At 48.2% G+C, this 27,283-nt stretch overlaps 1 protein-coding gene across 4 annotated transcripts in view; it reads right to left on the minus strand.

Annotated features, from left to right (window-relative positions):
* Window positions 1-9,866: 9,866 nt before the first annotated feature.
* Window positions 9,867-27,283, minus strand: part of Fat2 (FAT atypical cadherin 2) — an 86,897-nt gene continuing 69,480 nt past the window's right edge. For 3 of the 4 annotated variants that reach the window (XM_006533322.4, XM_030246003.1, XM_006533323.4), the window contains 8 exons: window positions 26,835-26,978; window positions 25,120-25,317; window positions 21,320-22,130; window positions 19,704-19,849; window positions 15,762-16,203; window positions 15,362-15,515; window positions 12,782-13,239; window positions 9,867-11,756 (listed from right to left, as the gene is read on the minus strand). In XM_006533322.4, the coding sequence (XP_006533385.1) occupies window positions 11,224-11,756; window positions 12,782-13,239; window positions 15,362-15,515; window positions 15,762-16,203; window positions 19,704-19,849; window positions 21,320-22,130; window positions 25,120-25,317; window positions 26,835-26,978 (2,886 nt within the window). In that variant the 3' untranslated portion in view covers window positions 9,867-11,223. The remainder of the gene's footprint in view (window positions 11,757-12,781; window positions 13,240-15,361; window positions 15,516-15,761; window positions 16,204-19,703; window positions 19,850-21,319; window positions 22,131-25,119; window positions 25,318-26,834; window positions 26,979-27,283) is intronic. The other variant, NM_001029988.2, reaches the window with a different exon arrangement.

Raw genomic sequence — 27,283 nt, forward strand, 5'->3', positions numbered from 1 at the left:
AGCCCGAGTGGCTTGAAGAGAGGATTGGTTCTTAAGCACAGAGAGCCCTCTGGTGGTTAATCTGGGAAAGTGCACAAAAGAAGGCGGTTGGGTTTTTGGACTGGGAGGTGCCCTCTTCAGAGTGAGTGCTTCTCTGAGGAGCTTGGAGTAGAACATGACTAATTCGATGTTCCCAAAACACAGTTGTTATTAGACGCGTTCTCACGACCGGCCAGGAAGAACACCACAGACCAGAATCTTCTGCGGCAAAGCTTTATTCTTACATCTTCAGGAGCAGAGTGCAAGAAGCAAGAGAGCAAGAAGCAAGAGAGAGAGAAAAGCAAGAGAGAGAGAAAACGAAACCCCGTCCCTTTTTAAGGAGAATTCTCCTTCGCCTCGGACGTGTCACTCCTTGATTGGCTGCAGCCCATCGGCCGAGTTGACGTCACGGGGAAGGCAGAGCACAAGTAGTCATAAGATACCCTTGGCACATGCGCAGATTATTTGTTTACCACTTAGAACACAGCTGTCAGCGCCATCTTGTAACGGCGAATGTGGGCGCGGCTCCCAACATCTCCCCCTATCCTTTTAATAAGAGCAAATAGGCCACCCATATTAATGAGAGTGGAGATAGAGGTCAAATCCCCAGTGTGTAGGTAAAGGAGCCATGTACAGGATTAGCTCTTAGGCTTACAGGCTTTTACCCAGAGCAACCCTGACCTGCTCCCGTGTCGTTTTGCCTGGGGGAAGGGAACTAGGACACTGAACCTTCATGAAAGATGACATGTCTCCCTAGAATAGGCTCATATATGCCGCAGAGCCTTTCCATTGCAGTGCTTAGCCTTGCAACTCTCTCGGGCTGCTGAAGCACACTCACTCTATCCCGTGCAATGAGTCTAGCCTCGTGGGATATAAGAGCTGAGTGGCCAGCGACCTATTGCCTAAGCATAGATATATCAGGGGAAGCTCCATGTTCTAGTCCTGCAAGCGCCTGGGCAATAACCACCTTGTCTCTCCTAGTTTGGGCCTTAAGCTTACAGACCAATCAAAGAAGCAACACTAATCCACAGCAAAGTGTATCTCCAAATAATATTAATCCCACCCATTTTTTAAAGAAAGAAAATGCTGAGGAGATCCAATTGGGTAATCCTTTGGTCAGGGACAGGTCCAAGCGCGTGGAGTTGACCTGAAGTCTCAATTCCCGAAGGGATCTGTTCAAATTCAGCCATCCAATTCTGTAACATATACTGAAAAAGACTTTTTGACAAATTAGCTGTCCTAGTAAATTTAACATACTGAATGGAAATAACACACAATCCCGGAAACTTTTGTTCACATCCCAGCTGAGTTATTTGTCATAATACATCTAGTTGTATCTGGACAAGATCTATGAGTTGATTAACCAGCATGAGACCTCTCTGTATCTTGACATTAGCTGAGGCCTGTTCATCTATGACTGTAGTCACTGAGGCTGACAAAGTGTTAATGGTGTCAGTCGTCTGGACCTGTCCAGACAGAGCCAAGGCTGTCTGAATCAAGGCCAAACCCAGTTCCCAGTTAGTGGTAAAAAAGCAGGAGAATACTTGAGCATTATACATCACCGTCATTGGGAGTGGAAATGTCGACATTATCCCCCAACGCTGCTCTCTCTTTATTATTGACGCCCTGGACATCACCAAGACGAGGGACATTAGTATTCCCTTGGTCAGTCTGGATTTTTCGGGTGAGTCTTTCTGGTACCCAAAATGGGTTGTCTTCATTCTGTGGGAAAACACAGATAGCTCCCCTGGATCTTATCAAAATAGGATCCGGGCCATACCATTTATTATCAAGGACATTTTTCCATTTAACCATCTCATTGGGCCTATCTGGCTCTGTACAATGACGTTCAGCCGCAGTATGGCCATGAACATCAATATTTAAAAAATTGAGTGTAAAGAGTGCCATAGACACCGACACTCTTGGTGCTCGGGGTACAGTCTCCTCAAAATTTCCCCTCTTCTGTTTTATAAGATAGGCTTTGAGGGTGCGATGCGCACGCTCAACAATACCCTGTCCTTGAGGGTTGTATGGAAGTCCAGTCAGGTGGGTCACGTCCATCTGACGGCAGAACTGTTGGAATTTTTGAGACGTATAAGCTGGTCCATTATCAGTCTTAAGGAGTCTGGGTTTCCCCCAAGCACTCCATGCCTCAAGGCAATGTTGAATCACATGTGAGGCTTTTTCTCCGGTTAACGGAGAGGCAAACATGATGCCAGAACATGTGTCAATGGACACATGGAGATATTGAAGTTTTCCAAAGGAAGAAACATGTGTAACATCCATTTGCCAGACCTGTAGAGGTCGAATACCGCGTGGGTTAATTCCCACATGAGGAACTGGCAAGAACTCACAGCAGCTTTGACATTGAGTAACAATGTCACGGGCTTCTTTTCTTGTCAAGGAGAAACGACTGCGTAATGTTTCAGCCGTCACATGAAAATTGTTATGAAAATTTCTTGCAGCCTCTACCGGGGATGATAGGGCAGCAGCCACCACTTTAGTGGCCTTATCTGCCAAATCATTTCCCAGAGCCATGGGGCCAGGTAGGCCTGAATGGGCTCTAACATGAGTAATATAAACAGGAGATCTTCTAGATAACAAAACTAATTGTATCTGCTGAAAAATATTGGCAACTCTACTGGAAGGCTTAATCACTCCAGCCACTTCTAAAAGATTTACTGCATTAACCACATAACAGGAATCTGACACAATATTAAGGGGTTTTAAAAAGGTTTTTAAAACTTCTAAGACCACTAAACATTCTACCACTTGAGGTGAATTTTCATTATATTGTTTGGATACCACTTTACCATTAGCCACATAGGCACCTATGCCAGTTTTTGATCCATCAGTATATACCACAATCCCATTTTTAAGTGGGTTTCTTACTGTTATTTGTGGAAACACAACAGATTGATTTTGGGCAAACTGTAAGATTGGATGTTTTGGATAATGGTTATCTATTTTTCCTGAAAAGGAGGTAACTAAAACTGCCCAATCATTAGATGCGGCTGCCAAGGTTTGAACCTGTGCAGCGGTATAAGGTACAATTAAAAGATATGGACTTTGCCCAAAGTGGGTGATTGCTGCTTTTAGACCTTTAAGGGCAAGCTGTGCAATTGCATCAGGATACCAATCTATTATTTTAGCTGGGGATACGTTTGGATGGATCCACAACAATGGCCCATTCTGCCACAAAACTGCAGTTGGCAATTGTGCTGTCTTAAAGACACACAAACTGAAAGGTTGCGAATCCTCAATACGTTGTAATTGTGCATTCTGTAAGGCCTTTTCCACCTTTTGTAAGGCCTGGTTAGCAGCTAGAGTAAGAGTCCTAGGGGAGGAGATATGAGGATCTCCTTCTAAAATACTAAACAAAGGCCTTAACTCAGCGGAAGGAATCTTTAAAAAAGGTCTGAGCCAATTAATATCTCCCAACAGCTTTTGAAAATCATTTAAGGTATGGAGGTGATCTCTTCTTATCTCTACCTTTTGGGGCACAATCTTATCTGGGGACACCACAGAGCCCAAGAATTGTCCTGTATCAGAAATTTGGACCTTTTCTGTGGCTATCTGTAAACCCCACTGACTTAAAGTTTTAAGTAGAAAAGGATATGCCTTTTGTAGCATGGTAAGGTCTTTATGGCATAGGAGGATGTCATCCATGTAAAGGAGCAAAATTAAAGAGGGGAATTGTTCCCTCACTGGCAAAAGAGCTTCTTGCACATAAAGTTGACACATAGTAGGACTATTGGACATTCCCTGTGGTAAGACCTTCCATTGATACCTCTTATCAGGTTCCATGTGATTAATAGAGGGGATGGTAAAGGCAAATCTGGGCCTATCTCTTGGACACAAAGGTATAGAAAAGAAACAATCTTTAATATCTATAATAATTAAATTCCAGCCACGTGGTAAGGCGGAAAGTACAGGGAGACCCCTCTGTACTGGGCCAAATAAGTTCATTTGCTCATTAATGGCTCTGAGGTCATGGAGCAGTCTCCACTTTCCTGACTTTTTCTTAATTACAAAAATTGGAGTATTCCAAGGTGAGGTAGAGGGTTCAATATGGCCTAATTTTAATTGTTCCTCTACCAGTTGAATCACAGCTTCTAGTTTTTCAGAGGATAGGTGCCATTGAGGAACCCACACTGGGTCCCCTGTTTTCCATGGTATGGGTCGTGCTGCCCCAATGGCCGCTAAGGAAAACCCAGACCCTGTCTGTCTTGGTTTCCATTAGGTGAGATGGGCTCTATCCTTCCCTGTTCTTGATGTCCTAACCCTTTTCCTTCTTTATAACCCATCTTTGCCATGATATTTTTTGCTTTAGCTGAATACCCTCCCGATGGGGCGTTTTCATTGGACAAAATAAGGCCCAAATGCTGCATAATATCCCTTCCCCAGAGGTTAACCGGGAGTGGGAGCACATAAGGTATGAATTTCCCTTGCTGCCCTTCAGAGGATTCCCACGTCAAGGCAATGGAGCTTATAGTGGGACATGATTGATATCCTAGGCCCTGTAATGAATGAGATGACTCTGTGGTGGGCCATGCTTTGGGCCACCAATGTGTAGAAATTATACTTTTATCTGCTCCGGTATCAAGGATGCCTTCAAACTCTTTTCCGTTGATCTTAAGGCGGAGCTTAGGTCTATCATTTAAAGATACAACCAAATAGGCAGAATCATTTCCTGAGGAGCCCATTTTCTTTATCTCAGGTCCTGCAAATTTCTCCCTGGTATTATCAGGGAGGAGCAGCAGCTGAGCTATCCTATCTCCTTTACTAATAGAAAAAACGCCTTTAGGGCTTGAGCACAGGACCTGTATTTCAGGGGAATGTTGACAATCCATAACTCCAGGGTGGACTACTAAGCCCTGTAAGGTGAGTGAACCCCGGCCGAGAATAAGGCCCATGGTTCCCGGGGGCAAGGATGGTATAGGCTCCACCGGCACCGGCTGAATACTCATTTGAGGCATTAATAGGAAGTCGGAGGCGGCACGCAGGTCCACCCTTGTGGGTCTTCCTGGGTCGCCTCTCTGACTGCTTCCTGGGTCCTGACAAACCGGTTCCCATATCTTTGAGGGCCCTGGGACCGAGGGCCCGATGACCCGTTTTTTGGCACATCAGTTGATTGACTATCAGGTGGGGGAAGGACTCTGCCCTTTATATCCCTCACAGAGCGACACTGGTCAGCTCTATGATAACCCTTGCCACACTTAGAGCAAAGAGTGAGAGTCCCTCCCTGTTTATCTGGAGCTCTGCAATCTTTCTTAAAATGCCCAGGCTTTCCGCAATTAAAACATGTCCTCTGATCATTTCTGCTCATGGAGCGGTTCTGAGATTGGAGGATGGCGGCCGCTAAGCCTGCATTGGTAAGAGGTCCCCCAAGCTCTCGACAGACCCTGAGCCAGTCTTGTAAGCCTTTGTTCTTTCTTGGGGCTATGGCCGCTCGGCACTCCTTTGTGGCTTGCTCATAGATTAGCTGTTCTATCAGAGGCGCAGCTTGCTCTGACTCTCCAAAAATACGCTCTGCTGCCTCTGTCATTCTGGCCACAAAATCTGAGAAGGATTCCTGAGGTCCCTGGATTATCTTTGTTAACTGACCAGTGGTTTCACCTGCTCGAGAGAGCGCCTTCCAGGCCCTAATAGCCGTGGAAGAAATCTGGGCATAAGCTCCCCAATGGTAGTTTGTCTGATCAGCAGAATAAGCTCCCTGACCCGTTAACAAGTCAAAAGTCCAATCTCTCTGCTCTGGAGTCAAAGCAGCTGCGTTTGCTCGGGCCTGCGCTTGTGCAGCTTCGTGCCAAAGCGCTCTCCATTCCATATATTTGCCCATACTAGGGAGAGCGGCTTTTACAACCGTTTGCCAGTCAGCAGGAGTTAGTGCCATGCCGGCGAGCCTGTCTAACTGCACCAAGGTAAAATTAGCATTGGTTCCGTATTTACGAACCGACTCGGCAATTTCTTTAATTTGTAAGTATTCTACCGGAGCGTGGACACGCCCACCCTCGGCTCCTTCAAAGACCGGAAATGCCTGTTGTATTTTCCTTTGTTCCTCTCTGGGAATGAATGAGTCTGCGCACTGCCTCTCTGCGCACTGCCTCTCTGCGCATTGCTGACGCACTACGCAGGGTGGGGACTCCGCATAGGGCGGACCTTGAAGCCGACTGCCCTGAGGCCAATCAGCAAACTGGCCTTCGCCAGCCGCTTTTGGCTTTTTTCTTGACCAATTAGCTGGCTGGTAATGGGCTGCTTCTTCCTCCCAGTCTGTTTCCTCAGAGGAGAATTCTTCATCTGCTTCAGAACTACTAAGAGCTGGCTTCCTGAGCTCATCTAGTGACGAGTATCTCCTAGAGACCTCCGCTAATTGATCTTTCTTCTTTTCCCTTTTTCCTCTTTTTCTTCTAATCTCTCTCCAGGTATTCCTACCTAACCTTAACTTTTCCTCGGGTTCAAGACCCTTGGAAAGGCCTGTATACTTATTTTGTGTACCATATTTTCTCTTTGCTCCTACTCTCTCTCCCCGCTTTACTTCTGATAGCTTGTCCTGAATTTCATCTAGAATCCTCCCTATCTTAACCACTTGATAACATGTGAAAAGGAACAAAAGGGCTCCTAACACCAGAAAAAATTCAAGGCCAAACATATTCCACTTTACTTCTGATAGACTGTCTTGAATTTCGTTAGAAAGTTCAAGGCCAGGCTTACCTCGTAAAGCTGTACTCACTGGTACTCTCGTTCCCCAGCTGAAAAGTTCTGAATTCATACAGTTGAATCCTTCTTAACAGTCTGCTTTACGGGAACCTTTATTACCGCGACCCGCAGTTCTGGTTCTGGAATGAGGGATCTTCCTTGCGCCAGTCCCGAGTTTTTTTCTCGTCCCGGAATTCGGCACCAATTGTTATTAGACGCGTTCTCACGACCGGCCAGGAAGAACACCACAGACCAGAATCTTCTGCGGCAAAGCTTTATTCTTACATCTTCAGGAGCAGAGTGCAAGAAGCAAGAGAGCAAGAAGCAAGAGAGAGAGAAAAGCAAGAGAGAGAGAAAACGAAACCCCGTCCCTTTTTAAGGAGAATTCTCCTTCGCCTCGGACGTGTCACTCCTTGATTGGCTGCAGCCCATCGGCCGAGTTGACGTCACGGGGAAGGCAGAGCACAAGTAGTCATAAGATACCCTTGGCACATGCGCAGATTATTTGTTTACCACTTAGAACACAGCTGTCAGCGCCATCTTGTAACGGCGAATGTGGGCGCGGCTCCCAACACACAGTTCTTTGGATCTGAATAGCTTGTGTTAGAAGAGAGTGGCTGGTGGCCTGGACGTCCGCTGATGGACGATCCCAGCAGGGCATGAATGGAATGTGGTAGTAAAAAGCAGGGTGAGAAGTCTGAGTTCACTTTCAGCTGCATAGTAAACGCGAGGTCAGCCTGGGCTGTGTGAGGCGCTGTCTAAAGAAAATTAACTCACGATGTCCTCACTGTTAGGAGCTGGCTGTCACTGCTGTTTACAGAGCTTAACCTTCACTGTCAACCTGACTAGATTTGGAGGTACTCAGGAGACACTCGTCTGGGCTGGTCTTCTTGGAACTCTCCAAAGAGGTTTAACTGAATCAATCTTTGAATGGATTGCAGGTCCTACTGAGTTGACAGCATTATCCATCACACTAACAATGTGATATTATTTACTATGTTTGTCTACTGAAAGAACAAACAAACAATTCCAGAAGGACTTTGGTAAAGAAGCAAAGGGAATCACTGGTAGGAAGACAGTCTTTTCAATAAGTGGTGCTGACGACTGAGTATCCTCATCTAAAAAGCTGAGTGAGACCCGGGGCCATTAGTAAAACATAAAACTAGAAGAGATATCATAAAATCACAGAAGCCATCATAAAGAAAATACAGACCATCTTTGGTATAACCGTGACTTTTAAAAGAATCACCCAGGAGACACCTGGTTATGTCCTCAAGGGAGTTCCTTTTCTTTTCTTTTCTTTTCTTTTCTTTTCTTTTCTTTTCTTTTCTTTTCTTTTCTTTTCTTTTTAAGATTTATTTACTTTATGTATGTGAATACACTGTAGCTGTCTTCAGGCACACCAGAAGAGGGCGTCAGATTCCATTACAGATGGCTGTGAGCCACCATGTGGTTGCTGGGAATCAAACTCAGGACCTCTGGTAGAACAGTCCGGCACTCTTAACCACTGAGCCAACTCTCCAGCCCCACCCCACCCCACCCCCGCCCAGGGACTTTCTAAAGAGGTTTAACTGAGGGGGAAGACCAACCCTGAGTGTGGGATGGAGTCTCAGACTGGATAAAATGGGAAGAGTAGAAGTCTGGCTGCACAGCAGTATGTATCACACATGGAGGGAAGAATTGCTAAGGTAGATTGCCTGAAAACTTCTGCCATGTTGTGAAATGTGCAGTGGAATTCCAGTGTTGAGAAGCTGAGGCAGAAGGAGCGAAACTGTTCCATATGATATAATCAAGCTTGATGTCCTGTTACAGCATCAGGAATGGGCTCTATTGTGTACTGTGCACTTTGGCTCCTGGTATGCCTACATTGGTTCACTGATGCAAGAGACATGTCATTCTTTTGAGGGATGCTCATGCATGTGTAAGGGGATTGAGTGACATCTCTGTGTCTTCCACTCAAGACCTATTGAGAGCCTCTCTGACAAGAACTGGGGATGTGGCTCCAATTGGTAGAGTCTTGCCTAGCACGCATGAAGCTCTGAAGTCTATTCCCAGTACTGCATAAACCCCATGTGAGGATGCACACCCAGCACGCAGGAGATGGAGGTGGGGGATGGGAACTTTGAGGTTGTCCTTGGCTGCATACTGAGTTGGGATGTATCCAGCCTGGGCAACATGAGGTCTTAAAAGAAGCTCTCAGAACAAGAGTCAGGTCAAAGCTGATCGAGGATGTATTAGTGTGCAGTGGAGCTGAGAGCAAGGCAACCTAACCTACCTGACTGCAGAGCCCTGAGTCCACATGGATATCGCACACTGGCCATCTGTGACTGACTGGACTTTCCAGGTTCAGGTCTCGACAGCCACCAGGGGGGTGTCCCATTGAACAGAGGAGCAGTAGTTGCTGGGTCCCCAAGACTTGTTCTGTTAGCAAGGCCCCTACTGCAGCCATCCCATGTGGTGCTGAGAAATGAAGTCTTGAGCCTTGGACTTTAGACACCCTGGTACTCCATAGCCTTAGTTTCCCTATCTTTATATTGAGGAGCTTGGGGCTGGTGAGATGGTTCAGCTGGTAAGAGTGTGACACCAAGCTTGATGACTTAAGTTTGATCCCTGGGAGCTACTTGATGGAAGGAGAGAGCTAACTCCCATAGTTGTCCTCTGGCCTTCAAACACATATACAAATAGATTAAATGATGATGATGGTGGTGGTGGTGATAATGATGGTGGTGATGATGGTGGTGATGGTTTTTTTTTGTTGTTGTTGTTTTTTTTTTTTTAAGAATGGGTTTCTCTGTGTAGTCCTGGCTGTCTTAGAACTCACTGTGTAGACTAGGCTGGCCTCTAACTCACAGAAATCTGCCTGCCTCTGTCTTCCAAGTGCTGGGATTAAAGGTGTGCACCATCATGCCCAGCTCAAAGATCTTTTTAAAATTTGAACTTGAGGAATATTGGAATCGGAGGCGTTTCTCCAAAATAGTGTTCTGGCCCCGCCCAGACCTCTGACGTCATGTCTAGTTAAGCTCTAGAGTCTAGCTTAGCAGGTGTCAGAGTGATAAACCCTTCCAGCTCCTGGATTCTTTATGAACCTGGACTTGGACACTCTCTTGACATGGCCCTGACCCAGCCTGAAGTGCTCTAAGCGACACAGAAAATAACAGTAAAAAAAAAGATATTTATTGTTAAAAAAAAAAAATCAAATGGCCACCAAAGCCACTTGTGCAATCAGTCACACCCACAGTCACACATGGTCGACAAATGCACCCGCCCACACAGCAGTCTTTCTGAACAGCTCTGTGGGTGGGAGTCTCTTCCTCTTGACTTCTAACTCCAAAACCACACACGTGAAAAGGCAGCGGACCAGAGAGGGACTGGCAGAGGACAGAGTGTTCAGGCCACTACAGGCCTCCCTGGCTTCCAGTCTCTGTCACTCCCAGCTACATAACTTTCTACGCATGTGCACATGCACACAGTCCGTGGGTGCCCACACTGATCCTCCATGCATAGGGCTGAGTCAGTGGGGGTAACACTTGATTGGCAGGCGTCTATGATGAAGGGAAGGGAGAAGGCAGGGTGTCTGGCCTGGATCTGCTGGCTGAATCTCCACCTCTACCTGGTCCTGGATGGCAGTTGAAGTCCTTGTGTCTAAACAAGAAGAAACCCTTTTGGGAAAACACATCCAGACAGCAAGGTTGAAAAGTGCCTAAGAAGTTTTCAAATGAACTACATCCTTCTTGTTCTTGGCTAAAAGTGCCTGGGACGTTTGGGACAATTAACTCAGCATTCGGAGAGATCTGAATTCTTCTGCGCAGAAGGTTTCAGGCAGGATCCCACCGGCAGAGGGGGAACAAGTCCTGAAGCTTCAAGAACAAGACTTCCAGAAGATGGAAGTCCATGTGACTCAACTTCCAAGAATGTTCTTGTTGCCAGTGCCCAGAACAATGCTGACATATGACACTTGGCATAGATGTCCCAAAGGTACACACAAAGCAGATACTCGGGTGACTGTAGTACCTGCTTACAGGCTGCTTACTCTTCAGCCCCTTAGGAGACCACTGCACGGATCTTAGAAGGTCCTGGTCTCTTCTCCACAGTAGATGCATGCATGGTTGCCTACTGGGCACAAACCTGCCTGCCCCATGATGGGCCTGTGAGAAGCTGTAAGAATGTGGCCCAGACACGTTGAGCTGGTGGTTGGAGCTCTTTCTTGCTGGGGCTGGGAGCTGGCGGATCTGAGGGATTACCCTCCTAGTTCTCACCCCAGTGTGCACCTGTCTGGGCACCTCCTCTTTCCTGGGGCCCTACCGCCATTTTTACAGCTCTACCTTCAGCTTCCCTCCACCCTCAAGGACAAGCTGGGGACCTGAAGAGCACATTTTAAGAGATGGACATCTGGGCTGGGGATGTGCTGGCCTCCCTTCTTCTCTCAGCCACACCCAACTCACTTCCCATGACATTGGGAGACAGTGTGGGGCCAGGGCTTCCCCCATGCTTTCCTCTGAGAGCAGAAAGCTAGAACATGACTTCCTCGCAACTTCCATAGTCACTCTCTACCATATCTGAGCCCTCGTAGTTGGGAGGAGCTCGAGGTTGGCTCCGTCCTGGGGCAGGCCCACCATTCACTTCACAGTCAGCATAGGATGGCCCAGCTCTGCTGAGGCGCATGCTCACCCCCTTATAGCCCCCCTCTGCCAGGCATGGCCCACCCCCTCCCTGGCGGAACTGTGAATGGTAGTAGCTGATAGCTGTATACTCATTGAGACAGGGGGCAAGCAGATGTTCCCGGGGGCTGGGAGGCCGTGGAGGTATCAGATCTTCCAGGTTCTGGTTGCTGTAACGGGGTGGGAGGGGTGCCCGCTTGTTTTCCAGTTCCAGGGGGAAAGGGAAGCCCCCATAGAGCCCAGCGGGATCTGGCATCACGGCGGGACTAACATGGCGTCGAGGAGAGGGTGGCAGAGGTCCCTGCATTGCTTCAGGATGTGGATATTCCCAATGCTCCTTCCGGGAGTAAGTTGGAGGCCAGACTGCAGCTCCACTTGGGTATACTGAAAGAGAACAGTAAGACTTGGTGAGGTCTGTGTTTCCATGGTGCATTCTAGCAAGCTGTACAGGGGCTATCAATGACTTGACATTTGGTAGGGATGGCTCGGGGAGTTGGTGGGCATATGACCTATCTGTACATGTCGTCTCTGGAAGCTGAGATGGATCTACAATCCAGTGAAGGTAAATTGAAGCCTGAGGTTAAACTCAATGCCAGCCCATCTTGTGACTCTCCACTGCCAACCCGTGTCGGTGAGAAGGGAGGTCTAGGGAGAACCATAGACAGTTCTCTACCATCCACACTTCCGTTAGACAGCTGCAGTTGAGAGTATAATCTCAGAATGGAAGGAAATGGATGCACACTGTGGACTTGGTGATGGCTTAGTGCCTGTCATAGGAGGTGATGGGATGAGAGGAGGCTTGGAAGGAGTCCCCTTATCCCACACCCATCTCTGCCAATGACAAGTTGAGATTTAGAGCAACTCATTTCATCTTTATGGCCTCGGTGACATGCCATGACAATACCTGTTGTAACTACTGGAGAACATACTAGAAAAAATAGAAGGCACTTTACAAATATACTCCTTCTGAACCAAAGATGAAAGGGGCTGTAGTTTCCTTCTCTGGGCCAGCTAAATCTCACTTCCAGATTGGACTGCTAGAACTTTTTCCATCTCCAGAACAGCACAAGGGTGCAGACATCCCCACTTTATTCCCAAGTCCACCCAAGACCATCAAGTCTACGTTTCATGACATGAACATTAATCAGTCCTATGGTGTGATTTGGAGTTTAGAGGACCGTGTGATGGAACAGACACGATGAGCTGCAAACTCTGGGTCAAGGGACTTAGCATCTTCTCCAGTCATCTATGCACTGTGACCTGGAATGCATCCCTACATGCCCAATACCCAGAGATTGGTTTGATCAATGGTTGTTCCATTGTATACCAACGTATATACCAATGGAGTATTTCAGGCTTCCACCCACTTCCATGCATCCCTGAGCCATGGGACTTCTGGCTATACTGACCCAGCTCCTCGCCTGACCAGGTTCTCTTGATGATGGGCTCGTGGCCAGGGTGGGAGGAGACTACAGCTGGTGGGAGCCTGGGAGGCACACTGCACACCATCGGCCGCTGTTTGGAGCTAGGTCCAAAGGTGACAAGTTCATTTGGAACTGAGGTCTTACTGGGCTCCAGTTGGTTTAAGTCATTGCAGGAGCCGGCGTTAAGGGGATCGAGCTCAATGGCAGGTGAAGCTTGGGTGTCGACACCAATGCTCCTGGCTAGGAGGTCTGGATCCTCCATGGCCACTGGCTTGTGAGACTTGCAGCGACGGCAGTAGAGGAGGAGTCCCACGGTGGCAATGATGAGGAGAGGTAAGGCTACTATGATTACCAGGAACTCCTGCTGTCCCCAGTCCCCTCTCTTAATCTCAGGAGTGATGAGACAGTGTCCTCCAGAACAACCCCTTGCTTCCATCTCACACCTGCAGAGATTGAGAAGTACTTAGCAGAGTCTTAAAGGTCCCTCTTTAAAAAAAATATTTAATGCATGAATAATTTGTCTGCGTGTATGTCTGTGCACCGCATGTGTGTCTGATGCCCTTTGAGGCCAGAAGAGTTGGAATAATATCCTACAGACCATTCGTGAGCCACCATGTAGGGGGTGGGAATTAAACCCAGCTCCTCTGAAAGAGCAACAAGTGCTCTTAAGCACTGAGCTATTTTTCCAGCCCCATGGGATAGAGGTCTCACCCCCAAACCTGTGACTTTACCACTCCCACTCTTGTGTGTGTGTGTGTGTGTGTGTGTGTGTGTGTGCAGTCTGAGGCTCAGTACTGGGAGACGCTATCTCACAAGAATAAGACAGAAGGCAATAGAGCAGAACACTAGACATCCTCCTCGGGATACCTCATATTATTGGGTGCATGTGCCTCCACATATGCAAATATGCATACAAGTATACATGTGTGTATGAGAAAGGTTCTCCCACCCCAGCTGAGCCCCAACTATCTCTCAGTGCTTAGAATTTCACCACAAGGGCTTTGTTCTGCAATGTAAATGCTGTGTTCCGTTCCCCAGGTTCCTTTTAAAACACAAACACCACTTTCCTGACCTGCTCCCACGTACTCTCCAATGACCCTGATGCATACCATTTTACATCAGAGCAGGCAGGGAGCAGGATAGTAATGATGGCTGCCGAGGACTCGAGTCATTGAAATACTGGATAAACTTTCCCTCTCTTGGCCTCAGTTTCCCATCTCCAAAACAGTGGGAAGACTATGCTATTGACTTCCCTTCCCTTCCCTTCCCTTCCCTTCCCTTCCCTTCCCTTCCCTTCCCTCCCCTCCCCTCCCCTCCCCTCCCCTCCCCTCCCCTCCCCTCCCCTCCCCTCCCCTCCCCTCCCCTCCCCTCCCCTTTCCTTTTTAAAGATGGTATGTCTTAGTCCAGATTGACCTTGAACTACTCTGTATGCATAGATAATTTGTATGGGGGTTGTTAAGGAAGGGGACACATTCCAGAAATCACTAGGCCATGCTGGCCCCCAGTACAGTGTTAAGTGTGTGAGTGTGAGTGAGTGTGTGTGTGTGTTTGTGTGTGTCTTTGAGCATATGAGCCCATGTATGTGCCCATGCCTGTGCACTCATGGGGAAGCTAGAAGCTAGTAGTGGATGTCTTCACTTATCACTCTCTACTTATTCCTTTGAGACAGGGTCTCTCCCTGAACCTGGTGCTTTCGTTTTCTTGGCTGGGCTGGAAGCCAGCATGTCATACAATCCCCTTGAAGTTGAGGTCACAGACATTCATGGAGCACATGGCCCGTTATGTGGGTGCTGGAATCTTAACTCTCACACTTATGATTGAGCAGCAAGTACCCTTAACCACTAAGCTATCCCTCCAGCCTGGACCTTGACCTTCTGACTCTCTTGCTTTACCTCCTAAGTGCTGGGACTGCAGTCATGAGCCACCATGACTGGTGGTCAATGGTTGTTATATCCAGGATGACTACATGGGAATCTCCTGGGAGCTTGTTAAAATAAAATCACGGCCCATTCTAGGTCATCCTGAGTTCATTGATTCATAATTCCCTTCTATGACTACTTAAATGTTCCTAAGCTTGCGGGCTCCAACACTACATACCTACCCAAGTGCTTTGTTTTTAGGTTTCTAAACTGTGTCTCCTTCCCTAACAACCCTCATGGCCTAGCCTAGCCACAGGCAGGGTGCAGAGTTTTGCAGAGAAGTCTGAGCTCCTGGGCCCAGGGGAATCAGTTTCCCCAAGTGTCTCTGGGAAGACATAGTACAAAGGAAGTATAGTTATTCTCTGCAGATGTCAGCCAGAGTTGACCTGCCCTAAAGAGCTGTTGAGCTGTGTGGCTTCCTGGTCCCTTCTTATGGTCTAGTTCCAATGAATGGGAATTGGGCTTAGGAAACCATTTTCCCACAAGCCTTCCCTCCCACAGTATCCTGATGTAAGAAAGTCAGAAGAGGAAAAGGCCCAGAGACTGGGCTTCTGGACTCACATTGGCTTCCCTAGAGGCAAGAGGGCAAAGAACACTCCCTAATGTTCCAGTGTAAGGAGCCAGGGCATGTGGTTTTTGGGCTTACCTGTCACCTGTGTAAGGGTGAGGGCAGCTACAGGAAGTGCCTTCAGGGGAGGAGACACATGTGCCACCTTCTTGGCAGGGCGCAGAAGTACAATTCTCCCTTCCAAGTTCACAGTTCCTGCCAGAGAACAGAGGGGGGCACCTGCACAGGTATCCTGGGAGAGAGAGGAAGGTGGGTAAGCAATCGGCTAGTAGTTGGGGGCCCCAGTAAAACCTGTGTCTTTGTGCTGTAGTTCAAGAATCATCTATCTGCTGGATAGTAGTGGCTTGCCCAAGATCACCCTGGGCTGTGGTGAGAGACCCTACCTACCCTATCAACTCTATAGTGAGACACAGGGATAGGTCACTGTCAGGGGCCTTTGGGATTAACCCTTGGTTGGGGTCATCTTCCCAGTCCATACCTGATCCAAGGGCAGGTGAACAGCTCCCACCATTGAGGCACGGGTTCTGGCTGCAGGTGGTTCCAGGCCAGCAGCACTGGCTGAGGGCCCATGTCTCTAGGTAGCCCGCCATCTTCTTTCTATGGCCAAGCAGCTCTAACCTCTCACTGTTAACCACAACAGCATCCAGGCAACCTTCAAACCCCAGGGAGACATTTGAGGAAGGATTTGAGGGGACAAGGCCACCCAGCAGTAGGTGTCTCTCAGTCCTCAGACCCTGACATTCCTCTGGGATGACAAGGGAAGTGTTGTCTGTGATGTCGACCAACAGATGAACAGAAGTGTCCCTCTCCTCCAACAGCATGGAGTGCCACTGTCCATCATTCACAGGACGATGGGAGGAAAGGTTTCCATAGAAACCACCAGGGCATCGGTATTCCAGATGGAGGAAGCCATTGGCCAGCTGAGAGAGAGCACAGATAGCCATCAGCAAAACAAGGATTTCTGTAATCCTGTGACAGGCTTTCAGTTGTTCTTCCCCTCACCTCTACCCCACACCCTTTGCTATGCAGCCAAGGATAACCTTGAACTCCTGATCCTCCGGCCTCTACCTCCTAATTCGCTAGAATTACAGCTGTTCACCATCATATCTCATTCACATGGTGCTGGTAATTGCATCTACTTCTTGGTGCATGCCACTAACCTGGCTACATCCCCATTTCCAAGAATTTTCAAATGCTTCAGAGATTGTCTCTGAAGACTCCAAATGTCCTCAAAATTCCATCCAGTCCTCACCATATTTCATGGAAAGGGCAAGATCCCACTTGACAGATGAGGAACCTGAGGCCCAAAGATACCTTACTGATGGGATCACTGGTGACTGTGCTTAGACCAGCTAACCTAGCCTAAGTGTTCAGCTCCAGATTAGCAAGAAACTAAACAACACCAAGGTAGAGGACATCTGAGGAGCGACACCCAAAGCTGCCCTCTGCCCTCTGCACATTTGCATGCGCACACATCATAAGTCCCTGGAGTTAAGATGTTAGAAAACCCCTGGCTTAGAGCATTCTACTTTTCTTTACTCTCAACAGATAGGTATGCTTTAGAGCATACCAGGCCAATCTGGGATACACAGAGAGACCCTGCTGCAAAACAGAAAAAGCATGGCTGGGGCGTGTAGCTCAGTGGGAGTGTGCTTGGCTCGTAAGCCTCTGATGCGGGTTCAGTCGCCTGTGCGGGCAAGCATCAGGTTGATGTTGTGTTGAAAAACAAAAAAGCAAGACAACAGAAACTAGGCATGCCCAGGGCCAAATATTTTCCTGTTTAATATGGGCAAGGCAGTTTCTTTAGAAAACTTTGAACATTGCTGGAGGAAATGTCTTCCATGTCCTCATCCACTGCCCTAGCCTTCATCCAATGGCCCCAATGGCAGATGAGCCTCCAGTGCTGCCTAACATCAGATCAACCAGTTGTGACTCAACATGACTTTTCTCTCCTCAGACACGGAGCTCTCTGCTGACGGTCTTGCTTCCTGCTGAGGGTGCCAAGGGTGCTCACAGGTGCTCCGACATCACAACCGTCCTCCTCAGCTAAAGCTGGTCCCTCTCTTGACCCATGTCCCCTTCACCTCCTCCAACACCATGTTCCCTGGTCTCTTCTCTACTGTGTCACATTATGACCATTCCTTAGGGATTATTTCAGCCACTCCACAAACATAGACCAGCCTCCCAATCTTAAAATAAAAGATAAAGTTGTCTTGAACTTGGAATCATTTTCTTTCTTTGTCCCCCAAATGGACCTATCTGTCCTGTGATAAAAACCACTGATGTCAGTCAGTGTTCAGGGTGCTCTGTGTTGCTGCATCAAATGACAGATCTTCCCATTCTGCTCTGCTCTCAGCAGCCAGTCACTCAGCTATCATGACTGTCTCCTCCTCCTTCTGCCCACTATCCCTCCCCCTCGTCCCTTTTCTCATCCTCCTTTCCTCCTTTCTTCAGTCTTTCTCATTCCCCTCCATCTTCTGCCTTTCCTTCCCCTTTTCTTGCCTCCTTTTTCTTCCTCCTCATATTCCCCCAGTACTTCCTCCTCTCCCTCTCCTCTCCCTCCTCCTCTTCCCTTTCCCCTTCTTCTTAGGATGATCCCAGAGCCTTGCGCACACTAGGCAAACTCTCCCTTATTAAGCCTAACCCCCAGCTTATTTCTAATCCAAGTGCACTTGTCTTCCTGGATGCCATGCTCCAAGTCTATTTTTTTTTCCTAAGCCCATTTGAAGGCTCGTGCTTCATACCCTTCTCTTCTTCTGTCTTCTTTCTTCATTGGACTGTGCTCTAAGAGTCTTAGCCTGTTTCCTGAGCTATACTCCCTGGTGTTCTCACGAAGCCTTATGGCTTTCAGTAACGTGCTGTTGACCCTATGTCTCTCCAGCCCTACCCCAGGCCTCTCTCACAACACTAGACTGGTTATGCTACCTCCTTGTGGAAGTCTACATGTCTAACCTGAGCTCCCAATACCCCCCAACTTCTTCTACCCAGGTCTTTAGCAACAGCTCCACCATTCCAGTGGCTCAGGCCAAACTACACTCCCATGCTCTCTCTACTCCATCTTCTGTGCACTGGGACAGGCTGTTGGCTTCTAATTCCTTTCCAAAGCTGGACACTTTCTTCACAGTGATGTTCACAAGCCACCCTCACTCCCCTGGGTTATTGGTGCCTCTTCCTCCTCCTGTCTGGATCGCTCTATTCTTGTCTCTGTTCCTCTAAATTCTATTCTCAAGCCAAGAACTGTGGTGACAATAAGGCAGACCATTGTGTTTGCTACAGGTCTTCTGAAATCCTCTGTTTTGATCAGATGAAAGCAAAGCCTTTTGCAAGGACCTCTGAGACCTTCACTGATTCACCCCCAACCCCCAATTCCATTACACTCTGGCCCCACTGTGAGGTCTGTCCACCTTGCTTTCGTCACGGGAGCCATGTAGACGCTGGGCTATTGTTTAAGAATGCCAACAGTCAAGCGTGGGAGAGCCAATAAAAGGTTAAAAACAAAAAGAATGCCAATAGGCTCCTGTTGTTCATCCAGCTGGCCATCACAACCAACGTGCCTGGACAGCTACCCCCTGTGATGTGTTTTCTCCATCGGCAACTAATGACCATGGAAACACACATCCAGGTGTGTCTATGAGGGAGATTCTAGAAAGGCTTAACTGAGGGGGGAAGACCATCCTGAATGTGGCATGGGGTCCTGGGTTGGATAGAAGGGGGAAGGGAGTTGAGCACCAGCATCTATCTCTACTTCCTGACTGTGGGTGTGACTTGACCAGGCAGCAGATGAGAGTTCCATGGGACATAAAAAGAATCCTTGAGAGACTGAGCATAAATGAGTTTGTTGCCTCAGCCCCCTCCCATGCCCCAGGAGACTCCTCTTTCCATTCCTGCCAGCCTTCCCTTTTCCCTTCAGGGCCTCACCTCCCCCGACCCCCCAGTCCAGTCGTCATCCTTTCTTTTCCCTCTGCAGGGATATGTAGGGGGTCGTGCAGCAGTGAGGTGGGGGGGGGGGTGGGCCCAGGGATGGTAGGTGCAACATTGCATGGGCAGGAGTGAAAGGAACCCTCGGGCCCCCAGTGGGGGGGCTCAGATACTTGGAGGGGGCATCTTACACACACACACACACACACACACACACACACTATTCTTACAGTGCCAGGGTTGTGTGAGCTCACATCCTTCTCTCCTCCAGGAATTTCTCATTCCACAGAGCAAGCAGCCCCACCCCTGAATGGCCTGGGTTGTGTATCTCCAGGTAAAAGGCCCGTGTCTGATTGTGTGTTCTGATTGACAGTCACACTCAGCATCCTTGAAAAGCATGAGGGGATCCTTTGCCAGGAATCAGCTCAGACATCCTCCCTGCATCCCTCATGTCCCCAGTCTGGGGTGCCCATGGAAGCCACTCAGGTGGGAGTCACCTTACCTTCAAGGAAATAGAGGCTGTTTCATTGGTGAACATCAGAAGGGCCCATGGCTGGAGCGTTTTCAGGTAGAAATGGATCTGCCAGTTCTGAGCCTCTAGGGGCCTATACCGCATGTAGCTCTGACCACTGAACCTCCAGGTGGTACCTGCAAATGAACCCGAGGTGTCACTACTCTTGAGATGTCACAGATCCCTTAGGCCGACTTTGTCTCATTCAACCTTTGGGTGGCAGATCGGACACTTCCCACATCTGATATACGAAGAGTCCAGGCTGGGATTGGGTGGATCACATTTCCAGAGCCACTAAGGGAGCTAGGCTGTCACCCTGCATGCCTCCCGCTGGGTACAAGCTCCACAGAATCACTTCCAGCCTGAGACTCAGGAACAGTGAGCTTCCACCATGACGGAAGAAAAATCAGCTAATCAGATGTGGTGAGCCAAGCTTTTAAATCTAACACTACCCATATATTTTGAAAAATAGGACACCCAGAAAATTGATTCATGTGTCATAGGTTCCTGATACCTGGGCAAGAAACCTCAAGAAAGGACAATAAAGGAAAGGAGGGCAGGGAGGAAGCTTAGGTATAAGGAATCCCAAGAGGCAAACACCTCAATGTGTTTTCCAAAACTCAATATATTAGTGTAGTAGGAAGCTCTGTCAAGGCTCAGAATATGAAGGCTCAGTGTTGTAAGGCCCGCCTTTAGGCTCCCTTCCTCCATACCCACCACGGGAATGCCAAAGGAAGGAATTACCCATGGTTTTGCAATGAGAACTTTTAGCAGCTTGCCCGGAACAGTCTCTTTGAGCAGTATGCCAGGCTCCAGGTGGGGCATCAGTAGTGCAAGGCTCTGAAAGCCACACACACTGGTGTATGATGCCTGGCCTCCATTGGAGGATGTATGATGGCCGTCTTTACACAGAAGGGACTGATGACCCACATGGAGCCTGGTACACTGCAGGCTCTTTACAGCACTGACTGCTCCCATGTGGGTGACAGCCAGGATCCTGGGCTTACAGTGGCCACCCATGGGCTATGTGCTATTATATCTATATGTAAGTTACTCCCCAAACCAATTGTGGGGGGGTGCTCTTGTTATTCTAGTTTATTGATGGGCAACAGGAATTTTGTGGACTTTACAGAAGCCACCCATTAGGAGATGACAGAGCTGAGGTCTAAACCTATGTTGGGTTTACTTCTTGAGCTGATATCAGCAGGCTGTGGAGCTAACAGCAGGGGCATCAGGAGCTGACATGTCTGTCAGGCTCTTTTCCAAGAGTACCTGAAATGTCAATCTCAATCCTTACAGTAGCAAAGCCCACGGGTGTAGAGAGGTCAAAGAATTCCCTCCAGGGTGAAGAAGTAAATTCCCGGAGCCTGATGCCCCAGTCTGTGCTTTTAGGCACTATTTCTATTGCAATCAACTGTTAACTTTCAGAATTCCAGAAGGCAGAGAGAACCTGAGGAGTACCCCATGACTAGGCTTTGTGACAACAAACTCCCCGTGGTGTGTTGGTCTCTGGCATTTAGTTTGATTATAGCTATGCTCATGAACCTTGGTGGGAGTTTACATGGAGGCAGATAGCCAGGAGCCAGCAATCCAACCCCTGTTCTTACCATTGCAGGAGCAGTTTTTCCCCAGGTGGTGTCGTGGTGTCAGGATGCTGAGCCTGGCTGTACTGTAAGAGGGCCCCACTCTGGGCTCCAGGGACACTGTCTCTTGGCAGGTTTGATCCTGGCAGCTTGGCCCTTGGCATGGTACCACGGGCAGAGCTGACCTCATCTGAATTCCTACCGAGTGCTCCATCTCTTTGGCTGAGTGAGCTATGGCAGATGCCAGCTCCTGGAGATCATAGGAAGTTCCAGAATGCCCCTCAAAGGCCAGAAGCACGTCCACCCCAGCTGTGACCTCTGCAGGCTGCAGGCTGGCCAAGTGGATGTTGGCTCGTTTGATGTCCAAGATATTGCTGAGGAATCGCTGCAGGTTGCGCCAGTGATCGCTCACGAGCTCCTCGGGGGTGAGCTGGTGGAAGCCCAGCCACACAGCTTGCTGCGGAGCCTCCTGCCCCATGTGCCACACATGGACATGGACCCCAGTGGTGGTGGTGAAGGTCCCATCACTGACTGTGACATTAAACAAGTATCGGCCACGAGGCAGTCCTTGAGAGGCAATAATCTTGCCATCGGATGCACCCACTGTGAAATACTTGCCCAGGCTTCCCTCTCGATCCAGGCTGTAGGTCAGTGTGTCCTGAGGGTCTCGGTCGGTGGCATGGATTTTACCTACCATGCCACCCTGAAATTCCTCCTCCCCCTTCGTGATGAAGATTTCCAATGGGAGTGTGGAGGGCGGGTAGCGACTCTGCTCCGTGATGTGTACTCTGACCAATGTGGAAGATGACAAGGGGGGGAGGCCACTGTCTGACACCTGAAGATAAGACAAACAGCATTGGTGCTCAGAAGCATCTCTATGCCCAGCTGAGGCTGATGTCCCTATCAGCCTAGTCTCCCTTCTCCATACCTGCTGATACAGGTGTTGCAAGCTGTCATGTTTGGAAAAGGATAAACTCCAACACATGGGGATGTGCTGGAGACTTTCCTAAGGTTTTATAGAAAACACGGAAACAGAAAAACAAATTCCCCCAAGCCTCCTGAGTTCCAAGCCTCTTCCTAAATCCCTCCAAATAAACTTCTGTGTGTGTGCATGCACACGTATGCACTTACTTGTGTGTACGTGCATATGCTGACTGAGCCAGCTCTTCAGCACAGGCCAGTCTTTTCGACTTCTGAGCCCTCTACCTCAACTCTCTGCCCTAGACTCTGGCAAGTTGGCAGGTACCTCTGAGCAGTCTTCATACCCCTCCCTGGCTACTACCCCACTGAGGAAGAGCCTCTCTTTCCTACATGTTCAGAATGGGAGTGTGATTGTCATTCTTTGGACCAGTTGAGAGCTTTCTATGGCTGGGCCCTCTGTTGTGGTCAAGGGACAGGCAAGATGAGTTACCAAACATGCAAGAGGCTATCAGCTTGGACAAAGCAAAGAAAATAGACAGGAAGATGAGTGAGGGACTGACTTAGGTCAGCTGGAGGTGAAGGCCTCTCTGAAGAAGGAAGAACAGGTAAGGGGTCCTGGGTGTGGAAGAAGTGGTGTGCTCAATTAAACAGGAAGGCAGTGGAGCAAAGGCAGGGAAGGCTGGGCTGGCCTCCACAGTGGGCTGAGGAGCACAAGGCTGCTTCACAGTGGTGAGAAACTCATGAAGGCTTTAAACAAGGATGGAATGACCTTAGCTAGGAGAACCAGGGCTGGAGGATGACCCAGCGCTTATGAGTGCTTGTGGTAAGCTTTGTTCTCAACACCCACAATGCTCACAGCTGCAGGCCCACAACTGCTTATAACTCCAGCTCCAGGGGATTAAAGCGAGTACATAAATATAAAAAATTAGGGTGATTGTTCAACCTGGCTTGCCAGGGCTAGCTTAGAGTGTTGGCTGCTGTGGATCGATTATCACCGGTGCTCAGGAGTTATACAAAATTCAAATGTTAAAATACAATCCCCAGTGTTTGTAAGTGGAGCCTTTTGGGAAATAAGATCACAGTGGCGGAGTGTTCGTGATGATACTTAGTGTCTTAAGGAGAAAAAAAAACTTATTTATGAGACAAGATATATATAAAACTCAGGCTAGCCTCAAACTTACAACTCTCCTACCTCAGCCTTCCGAGTCTTGGAATTACAGATGTAATTTTCCTTTGCTTTGTTTTAAAACAAGGTCTTGACATGTAGCCCACTCTGTCCTGGAAGTTGCTTTCTAACCCAGATTGACCTCACAGTTATAATCCTCCTGCCTCAGCCTCCCTAGTAGTAGGATTATGAGACTTGTACCACTGTTCCTGGCTTAAAGGACCCCAGTGCCCTTGTAAGCAGAGTCAGCACTGGCCTGCTGGTTTTATGCAGTTTCAGTCTGATCTCTGCTTCAGGCGCCAGAACTGTGAGAGGTCTGACTGTAGCCTGCCCCACCTGCCCCACCTGTCCCACCTGTCCCATCTATGCTGTCCACCTGCCCCACCTGTCCCACCTGCTCCACCTGTCCCACCTTTTCCACTTGCCACCTGTCCCACCTGTGCTGTCCACCTGTGCCACCTGCTTCACCAGCCATTTGAAATGGAGAGCACTACACAGAGTGCAATCCTCCTGTTCCACCATGATTGACCAACTTTATACGTCAATTTCCTTCCTTACAGTACTTTCTATTTTCCAGTCACAGGTCACTCTACACTCTTATCCACTCTTATCAGACATTTATCCGTGTCTGTCTTAATCTTCCTGTCTAGAGTGCTCTCCAGGTCCCCACAGGTCTCCACTCAGATAGCAAATATGACTGTCCCCTGCCTTGTCTCTTGTTACTTTATTTACCTATCTTGAGTCATAAGGTGACTTTATCTACTCATTGTTTATCTCCATACTCAGACTGGAAGGCCACAAGAAAAGGAGCCGTCCCCTTCACATCCTATGCTAAGGTTGTCTTCAGGTCTCTACATGCATGTACACACATATGAATAGTTAAGCACATATGTACACACACACAGACACAGACATGCACACACTGACATACAGATACACACCCACATGCACAGACATACAGACATAGACAGATACACATGCACACACAGATACACACACAGACACACAGACATACAGATACATATACAGACAGACAGACACACACATGCATACACTGACATAGAAATATGCACCCACATGCACACACAGACATACAAACACATACACACATGCACACACACAGACACACACACATGCACACACAGACATACAGATACACACATACACACATGCACACACAGATATACAGATACACATATACATACATGCACACACAGAGAGACATACAGACACACACACATGCACACACAGATATACAGATACACACATACACACATGCACACACAGACATACAGATACACACATACACACATGCACACACAGACATACAGATACACACACATGCACACACAGACATACAGATACACACACATGCACACACAGAGAGACATACATACACACACACACATGCACATACAGACATACAGATACATACACACACATATACAGACAGTCAAACACACACAGACATACATACACACACACATGCACACACAGACATACAGATCCATGCACACACACACATATACAGACAGTCAGACAAACAAACACACACACAGACATACAGACACACATACACATGCACACATAGACACACACACATATCCACCCATCCACTGCCAGGCACATACACACTTCACATACTTCTTCCCAACAGCACTGTCATTGTGTCTGCCAGCAGGCATCCTGCCCCCAAGCTGTCACCACACACACCAACTTGGATCCACACAGCACTCACTTCAATGTGAAGCTGATACCACTCCTGGGCCCTCCTGCTCAGGCTCCCAGCTGTCACCAGCCAGCCATCTGGAGTCACCCGGAATACAGACCCAGTGTTCCCCTCAGTAATCCGGAAAAAGTAGGGAGGCCCATTCTGTGGGGAGTCAGGGTCATCCAGGATCAGCTGCAGGACTTTGATGCCAATGGGGGAGTTCTCCTGTGATGAAGAACAACAGTAAGCCAGAGAGTGGTGTAAGCCCCAGCCCCGTCAGTCCCTCCTTTGTAGTCCCATCTTCTAGGGACCAGTGCTTATCCCTCTGCCCACAGACAGGGCCCAGGCTGAAAGCTGGCCTGGTACTCTTCCCTCAGTGTCCCTGAGTGCAGTACTGGGTCTTAGAAGGGGTCTTTCACCAAAGGTCAAACCCTTGTCCTTTAGAAGAGGTCATTGCTGACCCCCACAGCTGACATTGCTAGTACTTAGAATCTGCAGATGCATGGCACTTTCATGTTTTAAGCATTACTTTTTCAGTTAGAAGACAAAATAATGGGTCTCATTATGACATTTTATGTGTGTGTGTGTATGTGTGTGTATGCACACACATACACACACACACACACACACACACACACACCATTTGACCTTATTTTTATATATCTCCTCACTACCCTTCTAGTCCTTCCTGGAGCTTGTCTTAACTACCTGTGGGTCCTTCTTCTTACCACCCTTTATCCCTTACCCAGGTTTTACCACCTATCACTAGATAGGAGAGAAAGGAGGAGGAGGAGGAAGAGGAGGAGGGAGAGGAGGAGGGACGGGAGGGGAGGGGAGGAGAGAAAGAGAGAGAGAGAGAGAGAGAGAGAGAGAGAGAGAGAGAGAGAGAGAGAGAGAGATCTAATTTCTTTCTTCTTGCTTCTTCTTGCTTGTATCTGGTCTTTGCTACTTTGTAGATTATTCTTTCTCCCACCATTTATCCTCCATCACTAGATGGGAGAGAAAGGATAGAGGAAATAGGTAGGTAGATAGATAGAACTGGATCGAATTTCTTCTTGTTTCTTCTTTGAGCATGACTACTAACAAGCCACAACCCCTCCTCCCCCCATGACCAGCAACCACTCACCTATTGGGGCTCTAACCTCTGAAAAGTTCCCAGTATTCCAAATTTCACACAGTTTCAAAAACTATCTGCAGATGGCAAAACCAGGCCTCTGCTAGAGCATGACCCAAATTATACTCAGCTGCTGCAAAGCAGCCCCTACCAACACACCTGGGATTAAAATCAAAACATATTCTTATATTTCTTTTTTTTTTAAAGAAACCAAAATTTCAGAATTCTTACTACACCTTCCTTCCCCATCTCTCTGGTCCTTCTCCTCCTCAAATAGTCTCCTTTCTGCTTTCATAATACATGTGTGTAAATACATATACATTCATATCTAAAACTAGACTACGTATGAGAGTTAACATGTTGTGTTTCTTCCTCCATATACCTTCATGTCTGAAATCTCTGAGGTGGACCCTACCTACTTCAGTGGCAGGGGTGAATCCCAAATAGGACAGAATGATGGTCATATAAATAACTAACAAGGATTCTTTTCAATCCCATAATCCACAGCTCTCCCACTGCCCCTTTGGTTCCCTGTGTTGCCTTTAGGGACAGCTGGTTGGGTGGGCCACTCCTGAGAAGCTCCTCCCATTGAGAGGAACACAAGAGGGTGATCTCAGGGTGTCCTTACCTGGACAGCAGTGCTGTAGTTGAGCTGGAAGAACCTGGGTGGGTTGTCATTGACATCAACCACTTCAACAGCCACTTCTGTGTCCTCATGCAATGGGGGCTGCCCACTGTCTGTGGCTCGGATCCTCAGGGAGTAGCTGGGGGTCTGTGACAAGATGCACATTGAAGAATTAGAAATAAGGCCCTTGGTGTCTGCCCCATGGTGTATTGCCTACTCCCATGGCCTAGTCTTAGAGCTGGCACTCAGGCCTAGAATCAGACAGAAAGAGAGGATTGCAACCCAGCTTCTCCTTACTATGATATGAGGCCTTGGGAAGCAGACTGAGCTGGGAGAGGGTAAAATCAACTTGTACTTCCCTAGGATGGCTGTGCCCATCTCATGGTGAGATGGACCTAAGGCAACTAGCTAAGTGCCTGATGCCAGTACCAGTGCATAGTAGCTGTCACTGG

The sequence above is a fragment of the Mus musculus genome, chromosome 11, assembly GCF_000001635.26.
Source record: "Mus musculus strain C57BL/6J chromosome 11, GRCm38.p6 C57BL/6J".
Taxonomy (NCBI): Eukaryota; Metazoa; Chordata; class Mammalia; order Rodentia; family Muridae; genus Mus; species Mus musculus.